The sequence below is a fragment of the Mya arenaria genome, chromosome 9, assembly GCF_026914265.1.
Source record: "Mya arenaria isolate MELC-2E11 chromosome 9, ASM2691426v1".
Classification (NCBI taxonomy): Eukaryota; Metazoa; Mollusca; class Bivalvia; order Myida; family Myidae; genus Mya; species Mya arenaria.
The window spans coordinates 26,044,356-26,064,345 of NC_069130.1; the positions used below are offsets into that span (position 1 = coordinate 26,044,356).

Here is a 19,990-nt window from a genome sequence, read left to right on the forward strand (position 1 = left end):
CACTTCTGGCGTAAGTGGTAGTAAGTAATAGGTAATAAGTTTACATGTGTTTGGCTGTTTATGTTTATTCAAAGCCAACCTTACTATTCTTAACAAATATAAAATTAAGAGTACGGGTGCGATCGTTTGTACACATCACCAGTTATATTTGAATAGATCAGTATTTATTTTCAATGAGGCCACCAATATGATGGTAGACAATCCCCTTCACATCACAAATGTTAGCTTGAGCGAGTTATCACGCATGGAGAAAATAATCCATGTGCCTTAAACTGGCTACACTATAGAATCAAGTGTTCCGCTAGTTTAAGAAGTAAACTTAAAGGATTCCCTCATTTCGTATCGTCTCCTGATCAACATGCATGATATTAAGCGCAGTTAACTCGCTTAGTTAATCCTAGAAAGCAGTATTTAAATTATTCATACATTTTTAACGATTCCTTTTTCCATCAAGGGATAGAAAATCCAATCAATCCAGATACTTTTTTTAATAAGATCTTGGACTTCTATAGCCAGCGTAAAACGTGATCGATTAGTGATGCAAAGTGGCCGAATATCGAATCAGTATAAGAACCTGTAATTAATGTTGTTGTTGTCTGAACATCGTTAGTGAGATCAGCATTTCGTACTAAATACTGGATATAATCAGTTCTCTGATATACTCAATTTTATGTCCCAAGACCTTAACTTAAGAAAGTATGAAAGTATGTTATTCTTATTTTATTTTAAACAATGTAGTATGGCTAGGGTAATTCAAGCATGGATTCTGGTAGAACTATTCTCTAGAAGTATGAAATTAACTATGTTATTCCAATTGTATTTTAAACAATGTAGTATTCTGGCGAAATGGCTAGGGTCATTCAAGCATGGATTCCGATCAAACTTCCTTTAGATCTGATCGACCCTTAGCTTGTCCAGCATATCAAAATGAACGTAAACATCTTCAATATAAACAGGAAATATGTTGGAAATCAGAAGTAAATATCTTCAAACAAACACATGTTAAAAGGAAACTCTTGATGAAATGAAACTAACGTAATCAGTCAAAAATATTGAAAAATATACGTTTTCAAAACAAACCTCTCGATGGTATGTCAAATAAGCAAGCATATCCTGTCTATATTAGTAAATCATATAAAAAGCCCTTTGCTCATGGTTGTTGCGAAGCGAGCGGTTACAAGAGCATGTTTACGTGATCTCTTGTATCAAACAGTTTCTAATAAAGTTATACCATGATGTTGTCGCAACTTATTTTTAATGGTTGTCGTTTATGTAGTAGTGCAATGAAGTAGACTAGTATGAAGACTTTTTTGTTATGTGTCCAATTTGAGTGTTATACATGAAGTTTTTTTTTCCTAAAAGATGTTGCAGCAATTTAGAAAAATAACATTTTACATATTTTTTTTAAAATCGATTGTTGCTAATGACCCTATGGACAGTAAAATTCACAAATTTAAATACACTCAGGAAGTCCTTCGATAGGAATTTGGTATAAAATATTCCCGACATTGAATAACCCATTAACATTCAAACTCTCTTATTGCCACTTTATGCTTACATCAGTCCATTAAGGATATCAATCCATCAATAATACAAACAGAGGCTTGATTTAAACTTCCAAAATTATAAGTTTTTATAGTTTTTAGTTTTCATCGGAATACATTATGTTATTGAAAGAAAATAATAAGATTTTCCTATATTTATAGTTATCTTTTCGTCCATAACCTCCCTTTAACAAGCTCAGTGGCCAAAAAAAAAACATTTACCCCGTTTAATGGCACAGGTTAAACGCCAAAGACATATAACACAAACACAAAATATCACAAACAAGAAACATGGAACAACAGCACAAAATTTCACAAATAAAGTGCATGTATACTATATAAAAACTAGGTGTGTTTATCAAGGCTTGTAAGGTACCGCCTTTGAATGGTAAGTAAAATGTAAATTTACTGGGGGAGGGGGAGGGGGGAATACCAGTTTGTGTGCACAACCTCACTCTTATTCCAATTATGCAAATATAATGTAATGGTCGATCAGTATACATTAAAAATAGTAATAGGTAATTTCTATGTTGATATCATCATTCTTTTCATGGATGACTTACCTCAGGATGCTTTATTTTTTATTTTCATTTCTTTAAGAGGTTTTCAACATGCGTTACACTATAATCAGGTCATCTGGTACTCACACAAGTAATAACATTCAAGTGAGTCAACAAAATATACGATTGTTTGCAGTTTCGCTGTCCCTCTTGGCTTGACAATTTAACGAGTTGAACGTCAGTGTGTAGTACCGATAATCATATCGATATAAGAGTACATTCACTTTCCAACGTCAAGCTGTGTATGCGTACATTCTCTCTCATCAAACTCCTAGTTTATTCGTATTTGAAAGCTATTCACCTCAATTGTTTATTAAAGTGCTGTTATTCATTACAAAGTATTTTTTAAATATTGTTAATAAAAAATCACGACTATTAATAATATTATGCGACACAGTCGTATACGCATTTACTTTGTATACTTATAATAACCTTTAACGTTTTAGTGGTCGACAAAATATTGTGTAAACCATCCATCGATTTACCTGATTAAAATTTATAACGGCCGACTGCTGATCTCTTTACAAATATTACAAGTAATCTGCCTTCTCCTTGGACAAAAAACATGTTAACCACTGTTTGATGCCGCTTCGTAACACGCAGCTTAGACATACACATGAAGACGTACTGACTCAGCAACAAGAATACGCTACTTTAAATTGTACATACATATATATTTGTCGTGCTCAATAATTTACCTAGAAAAAAATGCAATGATTCTTGCATCAGAAAAACATCCCATCACGATCAATTGAAACGTTGAAGTTTGAATCATGTCCTCCCAATGGTGTAAGTGGAATTCGGAAGACAGGGGTTTGTGAGAAACGTACACACAATTGCACATCTACTCGTATTTTGTTTTTCTGATCTTAACAATTTGAAACAAATGCTTTAATATTGATATCAGTCATGGTTTTATAACGTACGTACGTTCTACGACCGGACAGGCGGGAGAATGGACGATAGCAATTACGAATTTATTTGATCGTCTGTTAACAAATGAAGGAATCATCTAAATGATGTTAAAGGAGTTTGACACACATAGTTTCGTGACATGCGAACATCGTACGTCCGGACGGTAGGGCTTTGATATTACGATGAAGCAAAACCACCGAATGGTGCAAACGTTCAATACACAATGACCTAATACATACGTAGGTAATAAAAAGGGACATGAGGGTGGACGGGTATTCCCCCGAGAGACCCCCACAAAGCTTTATTACTTGTTCCATGGTTTACTTTATTCTCAAATATTGCAAATAAAGAGTGTCCATGAACGTTGTCCTCACTCTCTGGATATTGTAGCTAGCCTCATGGCGAAGCGGTAGTGGTGACGGGTGTCTGGCAAACCGGGTTAATGTGTGTGTCTATATGGCCATGTCCGTTTACCGTGGAATGATGGATGGACAGCCCGCGGCACTCTAGACCATCACCACACGGGCATCCGAAGTCATGCAGCGCGCCCCCAACATCTTCAGGTTTAGAGCGATATTGCATTTTAGACAAAGTAATGTATTTCAAATCGGTTTTTGAATCATGCTTAACAGAACATTAATATAATTATAACTAACATTATTTTTCTATATACTCGTCATTTTTTAAGGTTCAGTTGTCCTCCGAACTGTTATCAATTATGTATTACTTGCCTATTACAGTTGTCTTTCTTTATTCACCATGATCAGCGAAATATTTCTAATAAAGATATTACCATAAAAAAACTGAGCATACAACATTTACTGGATGAGAAATAAGTGTTAAAATATTAAATGTTCAATAAAGTTTAAACTTATCTATATGACAACGACTGTGAGACAAGTTATTAAAACATTACAGTAATAACTCTCGTTGGCACGATGTTACGAGAGCGTGTGGTCTTGTGTCGTGGGTGAAACTGGAGTACCACGAGGAAACCCATTTGGTTTGGTTACCACAAATTATACTCAAATGCGCCAAGGCCGGGAATCGAACTATGGCCACCAATCCAATAAGTTATTCAATATGAATTTTTAATTGTCAGAGTGTAAATCAACGTTTTACAGCGTAGGAATAATACTATTTATAATGGTTGGAAAAATGCAGTTCGGCAATAAATTCCAGCCCTTTAAGCGTTTTTTCCCAATGACTCGATTACTTACCGACAATAGTGCAGGTATCGTTGAGCTGTTTGAAGTTTCGGCAGTACCCTGTGGACTGTTGCCGCCGGTTGTCTGGGTGAAATACGCAGCACATGCCGCCAGGACAGTCTCCGTCTGCCGAGCAAACCTGTCCGCTGTACGTGGCAGAGTCAATAAGACTCTGAAAGAAACATAAAATATAAATATATAGATAAGAGGTATCTTGATAACGCTATAAGATCCTATTTTGTTTCAGGAATGGTCATTGATTTTTAATTGAATAAATAAATCAGCATCAAACATTATAATATTTTTCTACGATAACATATTATAGAAAGGTGTGAAAATAAAGATAAGCATTTATTCTTTAATTTACAACAATATTCCTTTTTTTCTGTTTTCATTTCAAACTATTATTTTGACATGTGTTTTGCTGTATCAGAAGTGATTCCCATCAAGTTTGAACTAAGGGATGTAATTTATTTTTCTTAAAGTATAAACGTTAATAGTTATTATCCTATTGATCAAATTCAAAAACCATAATAAATATGAATATGATTCGCAAAAAATAAGATTACTATAAACGCACAGTGTATGAACTGTATTTCTAGGAATGAATCCAAAAAGCGTTAACATTCATGTCATTTTGAATGTCCTCACAATTCATACATGAAAAGCTAGCATTGTTGCGAGTTTGCATGCGGCGTCTATCTCACAATTCATATAAGAAAAGCTAGCAATTTGAATGCCCTTGCTAATCTACCAATTCATGCAAGCAGTAGTAGCATTCATGCGATCTTGAACGATCTGGTCAATTACACAATATTTACACCTCTACTTCCATTCCTTAAATGAACTGCCTTTCGGCAATGGCGTTTATTAATCGATGAACGCAACATCTTCGGATATGTTCGGATCGGAATTTATTGCATAAAAATATACATGCAAACTATTGATCTTTTTGTTGTGTGTATTGTGTCAGCGGGTCAAGTAAAATATTAATCAACACTTAAGAAAGTGCTAATTCATTATATTTTAAATGAATTGTTGCAATAAGTGTTTCAATTTTACGTTTAAACGTGATTTCAAGTGGTTAATCTTTCCCGCGTTATTGTGACGTCATTTGAAAAAATGTTTCCGGTTATAGTCGGGTGGTTCTATTTACAGAATGGGTAAGAAAGGATTACTGAAAGGTTTTCTAAAATGAAATAGAGTTTGTTTTTTTTTGACAATTATTGCATGAAATAATGAACTATTTGTGTAAATATAAGTAATGAAGTACGGACTCCACACCTTTTGACCAGCCCAATTGCGTTCATACCCCGATAATGACATCAACCCCTCAATTCATTCCTTAAATAAATTCATGAAGAGCTAGCATACACGCGATCTAGCTTGTCCTGGTCAATCTAGCTATTAATCAAGAAACGCTAGCATCAATGTGATCTTGAATGCTCCGGTCTATCTAGACAATCACCCAATAAACGCTAGCATTTATGAAATATTGCATGCTCTTGCCAATCTAGCAACTCAAGCAAGAAACAGTGGAATTACTTCCCCCGATATTCATTTCAATTCTAAGGTAAATGGCCAGTCACGTCAAAAATGACGGGTTTTACATATTACGCTGCCTACATTTATCTGGACACACCTGTTAATTACTTTTTTAAATATATTTACAGTTGCAGTGCGTTTTGAAAACGTTTACATTTTTAGCATGGAATCATCCATGATACCTTTTATCCGAGGAATAAACAAATTTGATTCAAAACGGCTTCTAGTTGCCATGTCACTTTAAATATGCCATGCACATATTGATCAACTTAAACACTGCAAAGTACGTACCGACTCTGGTGACTGACACATTGGCCGTTCATGGACGATTTGATGGGCGCTCTCGTGCACAATCAAGCCCCGGCACTCCAGACCGGACGTACACGGACAGAAGAACTCGTATAACTCACCGTTTGCCGGGTCCCGACCTGAATGAAAAATACCTTAGAGCATGTTTGTTAGAAACAGATTTGGATAAAACATGAAATGGCCTGGTTAAAATAGCTAACCGTGTTGATAAATAAAAGTGTGTCAACATAATGTGGGTTAATGTTCTCCAATTGCATAACGGTGTTATAGTAATTCGACACACCCTTCCACTCATTTCGGGCATTTGTACCCTAAATGTGTGGTGCACACTTGTGCATTGCATATTTTTTCTACCATATAGACAATTATTGTTGGACACTTTTAGGGTTGTTGCTCGCCAGATGCCCCCAGCCAGCTCCCGACTCGTAAGTGTATTCACCTATAGGCCAGCAATTCTCATTTAGATTCCTCGCCGACCTGCAGAAGCCGTGGTCATGTTCATTGTAGTGATCAAACAGAAAGCGTTTGCGGGAATCCGGTTTATTTAAAGGATTGTGCACGCAGCACTGGTTGAGTGGACAATCCGCCTGGCTTTTGCAGGAGACGCCGTCCACAGGGGTGTCCGTGGAGGGCGCCAAACTCACATCACATGGCTGAATAAAAGTACGTAGATTCAGTATAATGGCACATATTTCAATGATCTTTGATTCGAGTAAGCGTTCATATAATACACAAATATATGGATAAGGATACCCGTGGAGTTGGAACATTGATGTAGGATGTAGTAGGGAAAGAGAACAGGGTGGCGATCGTAAGTTAAGGTCAATAGTAATATGTTCATGGGGAATGGTAAAGCGATACTGCAGGCAAGGATAGGAGGAGACAGAGTATCACCATGAAGAGACAGGATCGGGGTTGAGTGCATGTTAACCATTTGGAAAGATGATTCAAAAGGAAAAAGATGCAAAATGTAACATTAAATACTAAACAATATGTTATTTGAAATGACTACTTACCAATGAATAAACCACCACAAGAATCACAAGTCTGCTTAAGTACATCTTCTTATCATATGCCCATTTCATACACTATATTTCATGCAATGGCATACTCTTATCAGTTTAATAAACGTACAAAACCAAAGAGACATTGCGCCATTAGACTGATAACAGTTGACTGTAAAATTTGATAAGTCATCGCCATTATATACAATTATTTCAGTCGTTTAAATGAAATGTATTTTGATTCCTTAGGAATGGGCGAATGTCCAAAGGTGCGCCTCCTCTAACAACAAAATATAAAACAGCCTCTGCTGTAGGATTGAACGAAGGGGTTTTGAGTTCCATATCTTTCTCATGACTTTTAAAAATGAATTCTATATTTATTTTCTTTCTACAATGATTCCACAAGCTTTCGTCACAAAAAAAGCTTAATCAAATCAACTTAATACATTAAGGTAATGGTATGCATGTGCTACATATTTTCCTGATAAATAGTTCGTATTTTTGTTAACAAATTACATCATAATATAATATATTCCCTCTTCATATTAGCTATTTAATGCTAAAAGTTTGATAATGTATATGTACAAAAGTTTATTGCAAAACTCATTTAGTCGTTAAAGTATGACATGCTATAGCTGCTTAGTTCTAATACAATCGATAGAAGGTTATCAAAGGCGAACGGTCACGATGAAGCTGCAAACTAATTATATTGCTTTGTCACTGCATTATTTTCTCACAAAACAGTCAGTAGAAATGAAACTGTCTTGGGTTAGAGAATTTATAGGTCAGTTAATATTGAAGATAGTCATCTTGATACTTGACTTACGTAATGAATCCACATAGAGATTGCTTTCTAGACCTAGAGAGTTCTTGTGACGTTCGCTCTCAATTGGAAATCTCATTTACGTTGTCTTTATATACATTAAACCCAATGTTGCGAACAGCACGCTTTAAGATCGCAAAATTTTAGCAGATCAAATAGGGAGTGATTCGTTTTTAATAAAGATGTATTACTATATTTCATTTGAATAATATCGTTTGTAAAGAAGCACATTATTGGGGAGGGATAATTTTGTTACTTATAAACACAAACATTATATATAAGCACCTTGTTACAAGCAAAATCATAAAAAAGATGATACTTTGTACATTTCATTAATATCATGTGCTAATGCCATGTTTTCGGTTTAAAATAACATTTCTTTCTGTATTACACTTGTACAATATTAATTCCACATCCGCATGACACTTCAATTGTGAACAATACTTGCTTACTATATGTGGTAATATTCCTGCAAATCGGCAATTTTACATTTAAAGCATAAGGGAAAAATGTAATAAGGTTATGATCAGTTGCAGTTTCATCATTTAAACAAGGAGGGAATGTATTAGAAACGATTGGTTTGTCATCATTGTATTCGAGAAAGCGCATCTTTAATAACGTATTAAACAGAACATTATCATTGTGAAAATGACCAAAATACAAACGTTAAATGCCAATAAAATACGAGTTATTTACGTTCAAGCACAAACATAATAGTTCGTGACAGTCTTAAAGGTTAGATTCAAGAGTTAGTTTAAAGGACACTTAAAATGCTATTATTTTCAGCAATTAAATCCCCGTTTATTAAAATTTTATTAAAATGGAGGGATGGGAGATTTATTGGAAATGTTATTTCCAAAGATAAAATTATAAAATAAAAGAGGTTTATCTTAACAATCAACATTGTATAAAAACGGTCAGTCCGAACGATGTATCAGTAAATTAGACTACAGGTAAGCTTTCCTCCCACCCCAGATAAGTTGATACAAATATATGGTCATGCTGGAAATTTTAATATGGCCCATTGGCATTAAATATAAGAAAATACCCGTATGGAATTATGTTTTTTTTTCACTATGTGTTCCAGCGAAACATTATATTTCAACCTATTTTGTTAAACTAAAGTTGGAGAAGGAATTAAACCTATCCCTTGACCATTGAACATGCTTATAATCTTCCCTCCCCAGATAAGTGGATCCAAATATTTGGCCATGCTTGACATCCTTATCATACCAAAGGGCAAAGATAAAACAAGTACCATTATGAACCTGTTGTAGACAGTCCTCTGTAGCACCTATGAAACCTTGTGTTGTGATAATATTTAAAATACAAATAAATCATATCTCTCTTCAAATTGTACAAACAAAGTCACGCCGCATCCAAGAAATAATGCTGCACAGTCCTCAGCACTTTTTAAAGACTGATTTGACTATATAAATACTTCGAATCAGTGCGCGGATATCTATAACAACCACAAATGATCACATATCAAAAATTATATTTCACTTTATTTTCACAAAGTGTTTCAGCGAAAAAAAACATTTAAACTTTAGCTGGGGGTAAAAGTATCGACCAATGCCGCACTTGATAGATAGGGTTTATCCTAATCCTCGCGCTTGGGTTTGGATGAACCTAGTTTACACGAGCGGCCATGGTAGATACTTGTGTTATGCGTATGATGAAATTAACAGATACGCAAAAGTCTACGGTGTGAGAATATAAGTATCTTCCATGGCCGAGAGTGTAAGATAGGTTCATTCCGACCCGAGCGTAGGGTGTTTTGCGGAAACGAGGTTTACCGAGTTTCCGCATTACTCCCTGTGCGGGGGTCGGGATGAACCTAACTTATACGAGCGGCTATGGTAGATGCTTTTTCTCCCACCTCAGTTAAACAAAATTAAGTAAAAATGTATTTTTTGCTGGAACTCTTTTTTGCTTAGTGAAAATAATTGCGTATGGATATGCGATAGCACGTGGTTGTCATGGATATACGCGCAGTGATCCAGTTAATGTTAACAGTCAAATCGGTCTTTTTAAATAGTTCTAAGGAAAATAAAGCATTATTTCTTGAATGGTGCCTGAAAACTGTTTTATGGTGACATTTGAAGCGAGAAATAATTAATTAGCGTTCTAAATATTACCATAATACAAGATTTCCTTGATGCTACTGACGACAGTCTTCAACAAGGGAGGTAATGACAATGTGGTAAAAGGAGTTCCATACGGGCATTTTATCTTAGCCCGTGGGCAAGATAAAAATATCTAGCATGGTTAAATTATTGGATCTACTTATCTGAGGTGGGAGAAAAACTGGGACAGTTCACATAGGCTAGGACAAAAAAACGGTTGTGTCTGATTAGAAGGTGAGAGTTTATCACGTGTTATAATTAATAACTATGATAAGAAAATGGCATGTGAAAGTGTTTACGTTCACCGTGTAATAGTTACGAACAATAACAATTAGTTCTTTTCAAAACTCGTATTTAATTTTTAGGCTTTTCTCATCCGTTTTAAATCACAAAACTTTATAACATATATTGTAGTAAAACCGTTATGTTGATGCGACGATAAAAATCGTTTTTTCTACCGATATACTTATTAAAAAGAGTGTCAAATTGTCAAATTTGGCATATTCTTGTGTTAATTCGTACATGAAAAATGATGCGTGAAACAGCATTAAAAATCGCCGTTTTTAACAATACAGACTTATTAAAAACAGATTCACTAAATATGAAATATGCAGAAATGTAACAAACACATTTCTGGTTTTGAATGGCGAGGGGCGGGATCAAGATGGCCCTAATATGATTCCTTAAACATTTTGTGTGTATTTGTACATTACTTTGAAAAATATACGGAAGTATATGTCAGTTAAATTTCAGGGGTATAATTTCTTCTAGAAAGTTAGATAATGGGCTATAGTAAAGTAGACATTAAGTGATATTATTGACTTTAGCATGACCACTATATCTACTGGTTTTTCAATTGCTAATGGTAATAGTTTAGAGGGTGACATCAGCGTTGCGTCCACCTCTGCCATAGCACTAAGCGCTTTTTTGAATGTTTAACAAACCGTATCCCGACTTTTCAAGATGAATGTATTATAATTGATGAAAAACCTTCACAATATTACTAAAACAAGTTGTCTAGACAGATAGTGGTTATTCTTATTCCACATTGAAGAAATTAGAGCTTTATCCCTGTGTAGCATGACGACAGGACAAGGAATAAAGTCAACAAGGCATAAAAATGCTTTATTCCCCTAGCCCGACAGAGCCTTTCTTATTTCTTTCGACCTAACCCTTTTTTGCCGTAGTGTGGAATTGTTGAGTGAACATATTAAAATTTGATCGTTTTGGACCTATTTACTTCTACAAAAGCGATATAATAGGGTAGAAGTACTGCGTTTTGATCCATGAGGTTGTATTCGACTCCAGTGGATTTTTACAGATTCGGATTTCACGAGGTGAAAGCCGAGTGAAATCAAAATCTGCAAAAATCCACGAGATATCTATACACAGTAAGTTTGTTCATCAGAAAGTTAAAATCGATACAAATCGCAAACATGGCAGCTAGTACAATTCATCTGTAAACGGCAAATTGTGTATTCAGTTTATATAAATATTCCATTTATCTAATACTAATTATTGCGTGTCTACATAGCCCTATGTGGATTTTAATATACTAGTACACAAACGAATGTCCCCATTTCTCAGTGTCAATATTTATAATACATTGAAAACTACAGGGACATACCAAGTAGTCAAAAATTCAAAAATAAACTCTGTTTGGAGGCAATCATTGTTGTCAATATCTAGCCGTATACAATGGGCATCTTTTGTGTCAAACATTGGAATGATATACATAAGATCATTAAAGATGTGGAATACAGAAATAAATAAAAGATATATAGTAATACGTTACACAATTGATCAAAAAGAGTATAATAGTGTAAACATTGTTTTAAATCAGATTGCCTATTGCATTTATAAAACCTACTTCATTTGTAAAAGGAGATCCAAACCGATCAATTTATTACCTTTATATAATGATATTTAAATTCATTTGAAAAATAAAAGCATTTCTAAACGTTTTAAACGATTTTGTTAGTAATATTACAATATAATTCTAAGGCAATTTTTTAAAATGTTTACTTTTTAACTCATTTGTTAAAAGATATCGTTCATATTTTTGTATATATAAACATATTTATAAATTGTATGATATGTTTGTTCTATAAAAAAGCGGGTTGTCATGGGCTGGCGAAATCAAAAAGAAAGAAAAGAAAACAAAAAAGACCAGCCATCTTGTATTAGAAATGTCCGAATTAAATAAAATGGCCAATTTGATAAGACTATAGGGTATGAATGACGAATTCATTAACGCAGTATTCGTTTGCGGTCGATGTTATACATGTGTGAATTCTGAGCATTTGCCAATATTAAGATCAATAACAACGCCGATGTAATTCGAGAAATCCACTTGTTACCATCTGTCACGTCCGATTTGTAAGCTACGACTAAAAATTCCTCTTACGAAGCACGCCAAATAAATGTGTGTGTCACAACGATCTCAAATGTTTATATCTACGTCTATTGTGATATAATGTGCGTAATCTTTTAATCAATCGTAATCACAATATCCTAGTTATTTGCAAAGTAAGCTGTGTAAAGTCAAAATGTAAAGACATCGATGTAACATCACAAAAATATTTGTATAGCAATTAGTCGCTAACACTTCACGAACACGAACACTGATTTTTCTCTTCTAATTTGACGTTGAATTGAAATTTGATTTTCAGTTTAACAGACAACACAGAGGACCCCAGTAGTTATAACAAAAACAATTTGATGAGTCAAATATCTTTTAATGTGAAATCACATCATAAAACGTCAATAAAGCAAAACAATTAACTTAAAGTTAATGTAACAGTCTGAAAATCAATACAGGCATTGTTTTTCTTTATTAAATACATAAATTAAATCGGCAGGTTTTGTTTGTAAATCTTGTTAATTTATTTTGGGTTTACAGATAATATATTCGTTTACAATATTTGTAATTATATTCCCTCAAGGAGCTTGTTTCTTTGCAATCCCTTGCTGGCCATTCCAATGATGCAGCACCTCAGTTCTGCTCTATTGTATTTGTTAATTAATGTTTATTTAATATGTTTGTTATTAATGTCGTTTTTATTTGAATGTAGGTTGGTCAATTCGCATATTATTTATTATGAACACAGGCAGAAATATCCTTTTAAATAACAAAATACAACATGAAAACATCAGTCGCGGTTGATATTGAATGAAATCATAGCTTGACCTTGTACATCTTTTGCAGTAATGAGTGTTTGTATATCGAGTTGCGTCACTAGGTATCGACGCATTTTACACTCGATTTTTAGACTACAAACACTGTATTGTTATTTATTTCAAAATCAAACACGTATATTGTCACTCTGAACATATGTACAAAGTTTCATATCAATTATATCACCCATTTATGTTGTCACTCTGAATATCTGAGCTAAGTTTCATTCAAATTGAATCAAAGATACATGTTGTCACTCTGAACGTGTTTACCAAATTTCATGTTCACCTCAAATATTTATGTCATCAGTCTGAACATGTCAACTTAGTTTCATATCAATTATATCAAGCATTCATGTGGTCACTCGGAACATCTGAGCTAAGTTTCATTTAAATTGAATCACATATACATGTTGTCACTCTGAACGTGTTTACTAAATGTCATGTAAATCACATCAAATATTTATGTTATCACTCTGAACATGTGAACTAAGTTTTCTTTAAATCATATCAAACATGATTATTTCCTCGAGTTGACAATAAATATATAACCCCATCAGCCATCTTATATTTATATACTGTTATAAACATGATATATGAAAAAGGATGCGAACGAATGCAGAGCTGATAATAACTGGTACGTAAAAAAATTCTTTGTTAAAAGTTTGACAGATTTCACCAAGTTGAAATTTTTCACTAACTTGAAAGATTTATAAATACGGTCCCTGTCATTGATGGCGAAATACATTTTCAGAAAGTCTACAGACTATATTCATCCTTCAACATAAAACCAAACTTGTGAAGTAATAATAGGCAAACACATGCAATTGCCTTGAAGAACAAACACTTTTGTAAAAACTGTGTTAAAACAGCATGCGGTTTTCGGAAAAGACAAATAAACATATTTGTTATCCCATTTCTTTTATTATTCATCGGATCCTTAAATTTGTTATCCTTTGAAAGCGTATTGCTTGCTGATAACAAAATTCACATTATAGATCATAACGAAATTGCAGTTTGTACTCTTATTCTTTTTTTTTTTCAACTGAAATCAGGTGAATTGTTGGTATTTTTTTCTGTATCATGTTTCCTGTTTACATTTTCTGTCTCTTATAACCCTCATTAAAAAATGAGTAAACTGTAATGAATGTCTAAAGCATCTTGGTTACGATTTTAGATTGACATTTATTTGTCTGGACTAAAAAATCATTTGTTATTGCTTCACTCAGTTAAATCGAATACTGTAGCTTTCAGACAATACTCAAACACTCGAAATAACAGAGACTGTTATCTGCTTTCTTCATCAGTTGTTAGTTGTAATAAAATGCATGTCCATTGAACAAAACAAGTATATGATACGGTCGAACAATGATTTAAGAAACAGAATTCATCTTTTGAAATGAAATAAAATATATATATAAATGCATGTTTCATATTTCTCCACAGAAAATTAACAAAGGTTTAAGTTAAGAAAAATTAAAACAAATTACTGTATTCATCCTTTTTGAAAAAGTTTGAGCTTTAAAAGTACAGTTTTGGTTATTGGTGGCTGAATACATTATACGAAGGCTTCAATGATTATTTCCACACTTCGACATAATATGCAACAACTGCATCTGCATTGAAGAGCTCTGATGCACAAATATATTTATTGTTGTAATTTTTGAAAGCAGTTCGTCGGATATGTTATCCCTTGACAGGGTTTTGATTGATGATTTTAGATAATAACGGAATTGTTGTATGAATTTTCATTCCTTTTTTAACAGAAATCAGGCATTAACATTTTATACAAAAAATATTTTGGTATAATAATTGCATTTTCTTTTTCTACACATTAACACCTTCCAAATTATGAAAAGTATAGATTCAACAGATATTCCAATTTCAAATAATTAAGTTTTGAGTGATGAATCTATTAAGCGACTTGGTCACGAGGAAAACATTTATTTGTCTGGTCTAAAAGTTCAAGTGTTATGGATTAACTCGTTCAGTTAAGTCAATCGAATTCAAATATAAGGATGTCTCAGCCTAATCCATGCGTTCTGGTCCTAGCGTCCGTTTCATTTGAAAAAAACGACCACATGTTTTGCTTAGTTGTACTGGGAGCGCTTCTTACAAAAATACTCGTAGCATATTTGCAACAATATCTATAACACATTCCTTGATAATACAATATGGATAATATCGTCCGCTACTGTCGGAATGCTGAAGTTCAGTCCATGCACGACTAAACCAAGTCGTGTGTATTAAAGTTTTTTTTTTCCATAAGCCCGTTAATGCCTACAATAAAAGCAATGCGAGTAACTTGTTTCCATCCTGGCGGGTTCCCTGTCAACAAAAATACCCTGTGCATATTTGCAACAATATCTGTAACGCATTGCTTGGTATAGCAATACTGATCATATCGTCCGCTAATGTCAGAGTGCTGAGGCTCACTCAAAGCACGAAGAAACCAAGTCGTGTCAGTTCAAGTCTGTATATAAGCCCGATTATGTATACAAAAAAGCACTGCGAGTTCCCTTTAAAGCAATCCGTTGTCATATGAGGGTTTTGCGCACAACTTGTCATGTTTAAGGAAAGTTTCATGAATGCCAGCAACAACTTACTGAGAATTTTGGAATAAACTTCATAAAAGAGATGATCATGTCCTACTCGAAAAAAATGCCTGCTTTTTATAACAAACATTAGCACATGTTCACGAGCAAAAAATATGATTTCCCTTGCTTTGATAAGATTTACCTTTTGCGTTTTATCTTTATATAGGATTGTTGGGATAAGAGTGAGGTTTGTGCACAACCCTCACTAAATTTGCATTTTACTGACCTTTCCAAGGCGGTACCTAACAATCCTTGATAAACATACCTAGTTTTTTATATATAATATGTATGCACTGTGCTGCTTGTTGAGTTATGTGCTGTTCTTCCATGTTTCTTGTTTGTGATTTTATGTCATATGTCTTTGGCGTTTACCCAGTGCCATTAAACCGGATTTATGTTTTAACTTGTTGCTACTGAGCTTGTTTCTGTAGCTTTTCGCATCAGTATCATTTAATCGTAATTGTCCTCAAACATACATTACTGTGCATTCATGTCTGACAGCAGATTATTTTTACAAAGTAATGTAGAACTTTTCAAATATTTTTTAAAAGTACAAGCGTTAAGGTCATGGCCCGAAACCTATTAAATTGTTTTTGCTTTAGATCTACCATTGCATCACAAACAGGTTCATAAGCCTGCCAATGAGATTGAAGCACGTTGCAAACAGGCTCAATATGTTGTTGTAGTCAGCAAGAGGATCGCCGCTGATTATGGCAAGAAAGAGGAGCAGATGGAGCCAAAGGCCAACGCACAATATGGTGAATGTTTACAGTTTGTACATTGTTTTGTTTGCAGGTATGAGGATGTGGCTTATTATTCGAAATCCTTTTACGAATAACTCAAGTTCTAGTCGATTTTCCATGTTTTCTCCGAGATAAACAACAACAAAAGTTCGATGTCAAAATGCATCCAATCAACGAATAATTTTATTGGGAAAACACAATATTTAATCTACTGACGGCGCATTTTATATATATTTATTTTTATTTTTACTTTGTTTAACTAATTTTCCTTTTTGTCTCATTGCCGAAAATTTATTTGATGTGTTTTTTAAAAATATTCTGAAATATTTTACATTGGAGTACATTTAAACTTCAACTCAAAGGTATTTAAATGTTAGGAAATTATGAGGTCTTATCAGACGAAATCAACGGCTAGCATTTGCTATGACTTATGTCGACTTCCATTGCAATTTTGTTCATGATTATCTACATTCGGAAAAGCACTATAACCAGAGTGTATTGGCGCAGACTGTGTCATCTCTCCTTCTGTCATGTAATATATGAGAATATCAAAAAGCGCCGTCCACGATTCACTGACTTCATCTGACCACGTGGCATCAATGTGAGGCTTGATTGCCATGAGGAAATGCGGAAGTATCGTCTAAACGTAAAAGGAAATGGAGTTAATTTACATACATTTCATGTGAATTATCACCAAAATAAACAAAAACGATTTGTAATGTACATAAATACCTCTTTTACTATGATAATATCTGGCTGACACTAAAATAAAAATATGCGTTTCGGGTAAGTAATTTCTTTTGTAGTAAAAAAGCTAAAAACTAGGTATAAGTCTTTGTAAAAGCCATTGAATTTTCTACAATATTTCTTTTATTCTAAATTGGAAACGTTACTCATCTAAACTCTGTATGCACTACTAGTCTACGAATTCGATCTTACCGGAATTACGTCACTAGGCACATTGTATTTCCGATGTATCTGGCCAACATCCTTAAGAGTCCTTGCCAGTGTGCGTCTATCGTCAAGTTGCGTAACAACAGCGTCCACTGTTGCCATGACACGTAACGCGTGCTCGTGTATTAACCCTAAATGTTGTAAGGCCGGTAACTCATGACCGTCAAAAGCTCCAAATATTTGTATTAGCTCTGGACGACCTTCAAACATCCTGAAAGTACAAAACAATCACGGAGTTTTTTTCAAAGTATTAGTTTTTTGAATGATTTGAATCATCTTTTTTTAGCGAGTTCCCCTTTGCCTAAAGTTTCTCGGTTGGATTTGAAACATTATCTGTCCGAACACAGGTTTTTGTTTTGTATCGATTGACTCAATGCTTTTGGAAGCTGTTGCCTATGCAGTGGTGAAATAAACGCGGCAGTTATCCACTGTCTTTTCAACTTATCAGTTATTATAACAGTTGTGTCTAGTTGAGTATCCGCTGTTACAATGGAACAATAAAAATGGCAAAAAACAAAACTACTTATCTTGAATGAACTTGTAATATTCCTATATCGTGCTCAAGAATATAATGATTATCCTATTTTCATAGTTTGAACATATGTCAAATGCGTTGGCACCGATCTGTCATAAAAGCTTTAGTTTACCATTACAGGGAATCGCATAGATTATATGCGGAATTCTTCTTTAAAAGTCGAGTAAGAAGTTTTTGTCAAAACTATTTCTCAAAATCTACTATAACCATAATTAAATTCATCCGATGAGTGCAGACATGCCTTCTTCTTACTGATCTTTCTGTGATAAACAAAGTTAAATATCATCTAAAATACATTTTCTGTATCATTTTTCATGTTTCTTTCAAACCATACCAATTAAATACGGCCTGAATCAGGTTTCGTTTTTTTTCAATTGAAACTTTTTTTTTAAAACTTGGAACGCAATATTCAAATTGGGCAAGAAATGCCGTTCGATTTTAAAGCCATATTGTTCTGAAATCGTATCTTTGGAATGTTTTTTTTTAATGAACAACAGTTTTATAGAAGACCATTTTCAAATCTCCATTTTCCCTCCTGCAGCAAATTTTTAAGTTGAGCCTTGTGGCTGTCACTTGAAAAAATGACCACGCACAAATTTATTGTGTTAAAAGCAATAAACAAAGAGTGACAATCTATCCTAAAAAAGTATAATGCTATTGCTCCAAGACTAAAACGATTAAGTTTTACGGAAATGCGCCACAGATAATTTAACAGTGCACACATGAGGGTTCAAAGTAAACACCGATGCAGTCTAGGGCTGTGTATCGTCGCTCAACTCACGATACGATACGTATCACGATACGGAGTATGCGATTCACGATATATCACGATACGCTTATATATATATAAAAAAATATGTAGGACTTTAATGTTTGCCTATTTTGTAAATTGTTGAGCATATCCTTACCAAATCTATATTTTAATGTTTTTAATAGTTTGTAAATTGTTTTCTAGATTATTAAATGAATATTATTTGTTAATGTTTGCCATTTTCATAAATTGTTGATCACATTTTTATTAAATGAAAATTGTTCATTTAGTTTTGCCTCTTTGTTAAATGTTAATTGTTGAGCCAATTATTGTTATTAAATGAGTATTATTTATTTGTCTTTTGTTCTCTTTACTACCGGTAGTATTTCCTTCCGCCATTCTTGTCTTTGCAGACGACTAACACTGTCAAAACAGCGAAAGCCATTTCAGCCGCATTTTCGCATACAGCTAGCTCGCAGATTCCAGTTTTTTCATATCATTTGTAAATCAAATTTAAAAAAGAAAATTAAAATGCAAATCATTTCATAATTTTATTTACATTTTTCATTTTAGTTTGAAAAATAAACACGGTGAAGATAAGTAAGATAACTAGTTGTAACGTATTTTGCTAGCTCTACCTGCTGTTTACGAAAATGCGGCTGAAGTGGCTTTCGCTGCTTCGACAGTTAAAAATGAAAATTAACAAATTGACCGGATCGTGCAAAGGTGTTTGGAAAGTGTTTCAAGCATACAAATCTTAAGTCGAGGTAACGAATCTAACGATACGCGATACACACGATTTTTTACAATGCGATACGATACAGTATATCGTCGGGTACCGAATCGCGATTTCACGATGCACCGATGAATCGTTACAGCCCTACGATGCACTGTTCTGCAATATCCAAATATATTTGACAACATGATCCGCCTTCTAGATTTTATAACGAGAAATAATGAATAAAAAAACATAGTTTGTTTTAATATCAAATACGTTTATAAATGTAACAATTATCGGAAAGTAACAGCTGCACCTCAGCATAGTTTTGTTTGATCGAAAAAAAATAAGTTTCGAATTTCTGTCTACGTTAAAGACGGTGTCACTAAAATAGGTGTTTTGTTATTTTGCCTATCGCTGTTGTTCATTTGAACTATGGGATTTGAAGCGCTGAAATAACTTTCTGAAAGGTTTTGTT

General features: G+C 33.9%; 2 protein-coding genes across 2 annotated transcripts; both read right to left on the reverse strand.

The window, feature by feature from the left end:
- Positions 1-3,327: 3,327 nt before the first annotated feature.
- Positions 3,328-7,160, reverse strand: LOC128203692 (uncharacterized). Its single transcript, XM_052905216.1, has 5 exons — positions 7,098-7,160; positions 6,521-6,734; positions 6,064-6,200; positions 4,240-4,399; positions 3,328-3,576 (listed from the first exon to the last, which is right to left on the reverse strand). The coding sequence occupies exons 1-5, from the start codon at positions 7,140-7,142 to the stop codon at positions 3,416-3,418; spliced, it is 717 nt and encodes a 238-aa protein (XP_052761176.1). The 5' UTR covers positions 7,143-7,160; the 3' UTR covers positions 3,328-3,415.
- Positions 7,161-16,975: 9,815 nt separating this feature from the next.
- Positions 16,976-19,239, reverse strand: LOC128245885 (uncharacterized). The gene is made up of 3 exons (XM_052964106.1): positions 19,172-19,239; positions 17,494-17,719; positions 16,976-17,194 (listed from the first exon to the last, which is right to left on the reverse strand). Exons 1-3 carry the CDS (start codon positions 19,237-19,239, stop codon positions 16,976-16,978), a joined length of 513 nt encoding a protein of 170 aa, XP_052820066.1.
- Positions 19,240-19,990: the final 751 nt, after the last annotated feature.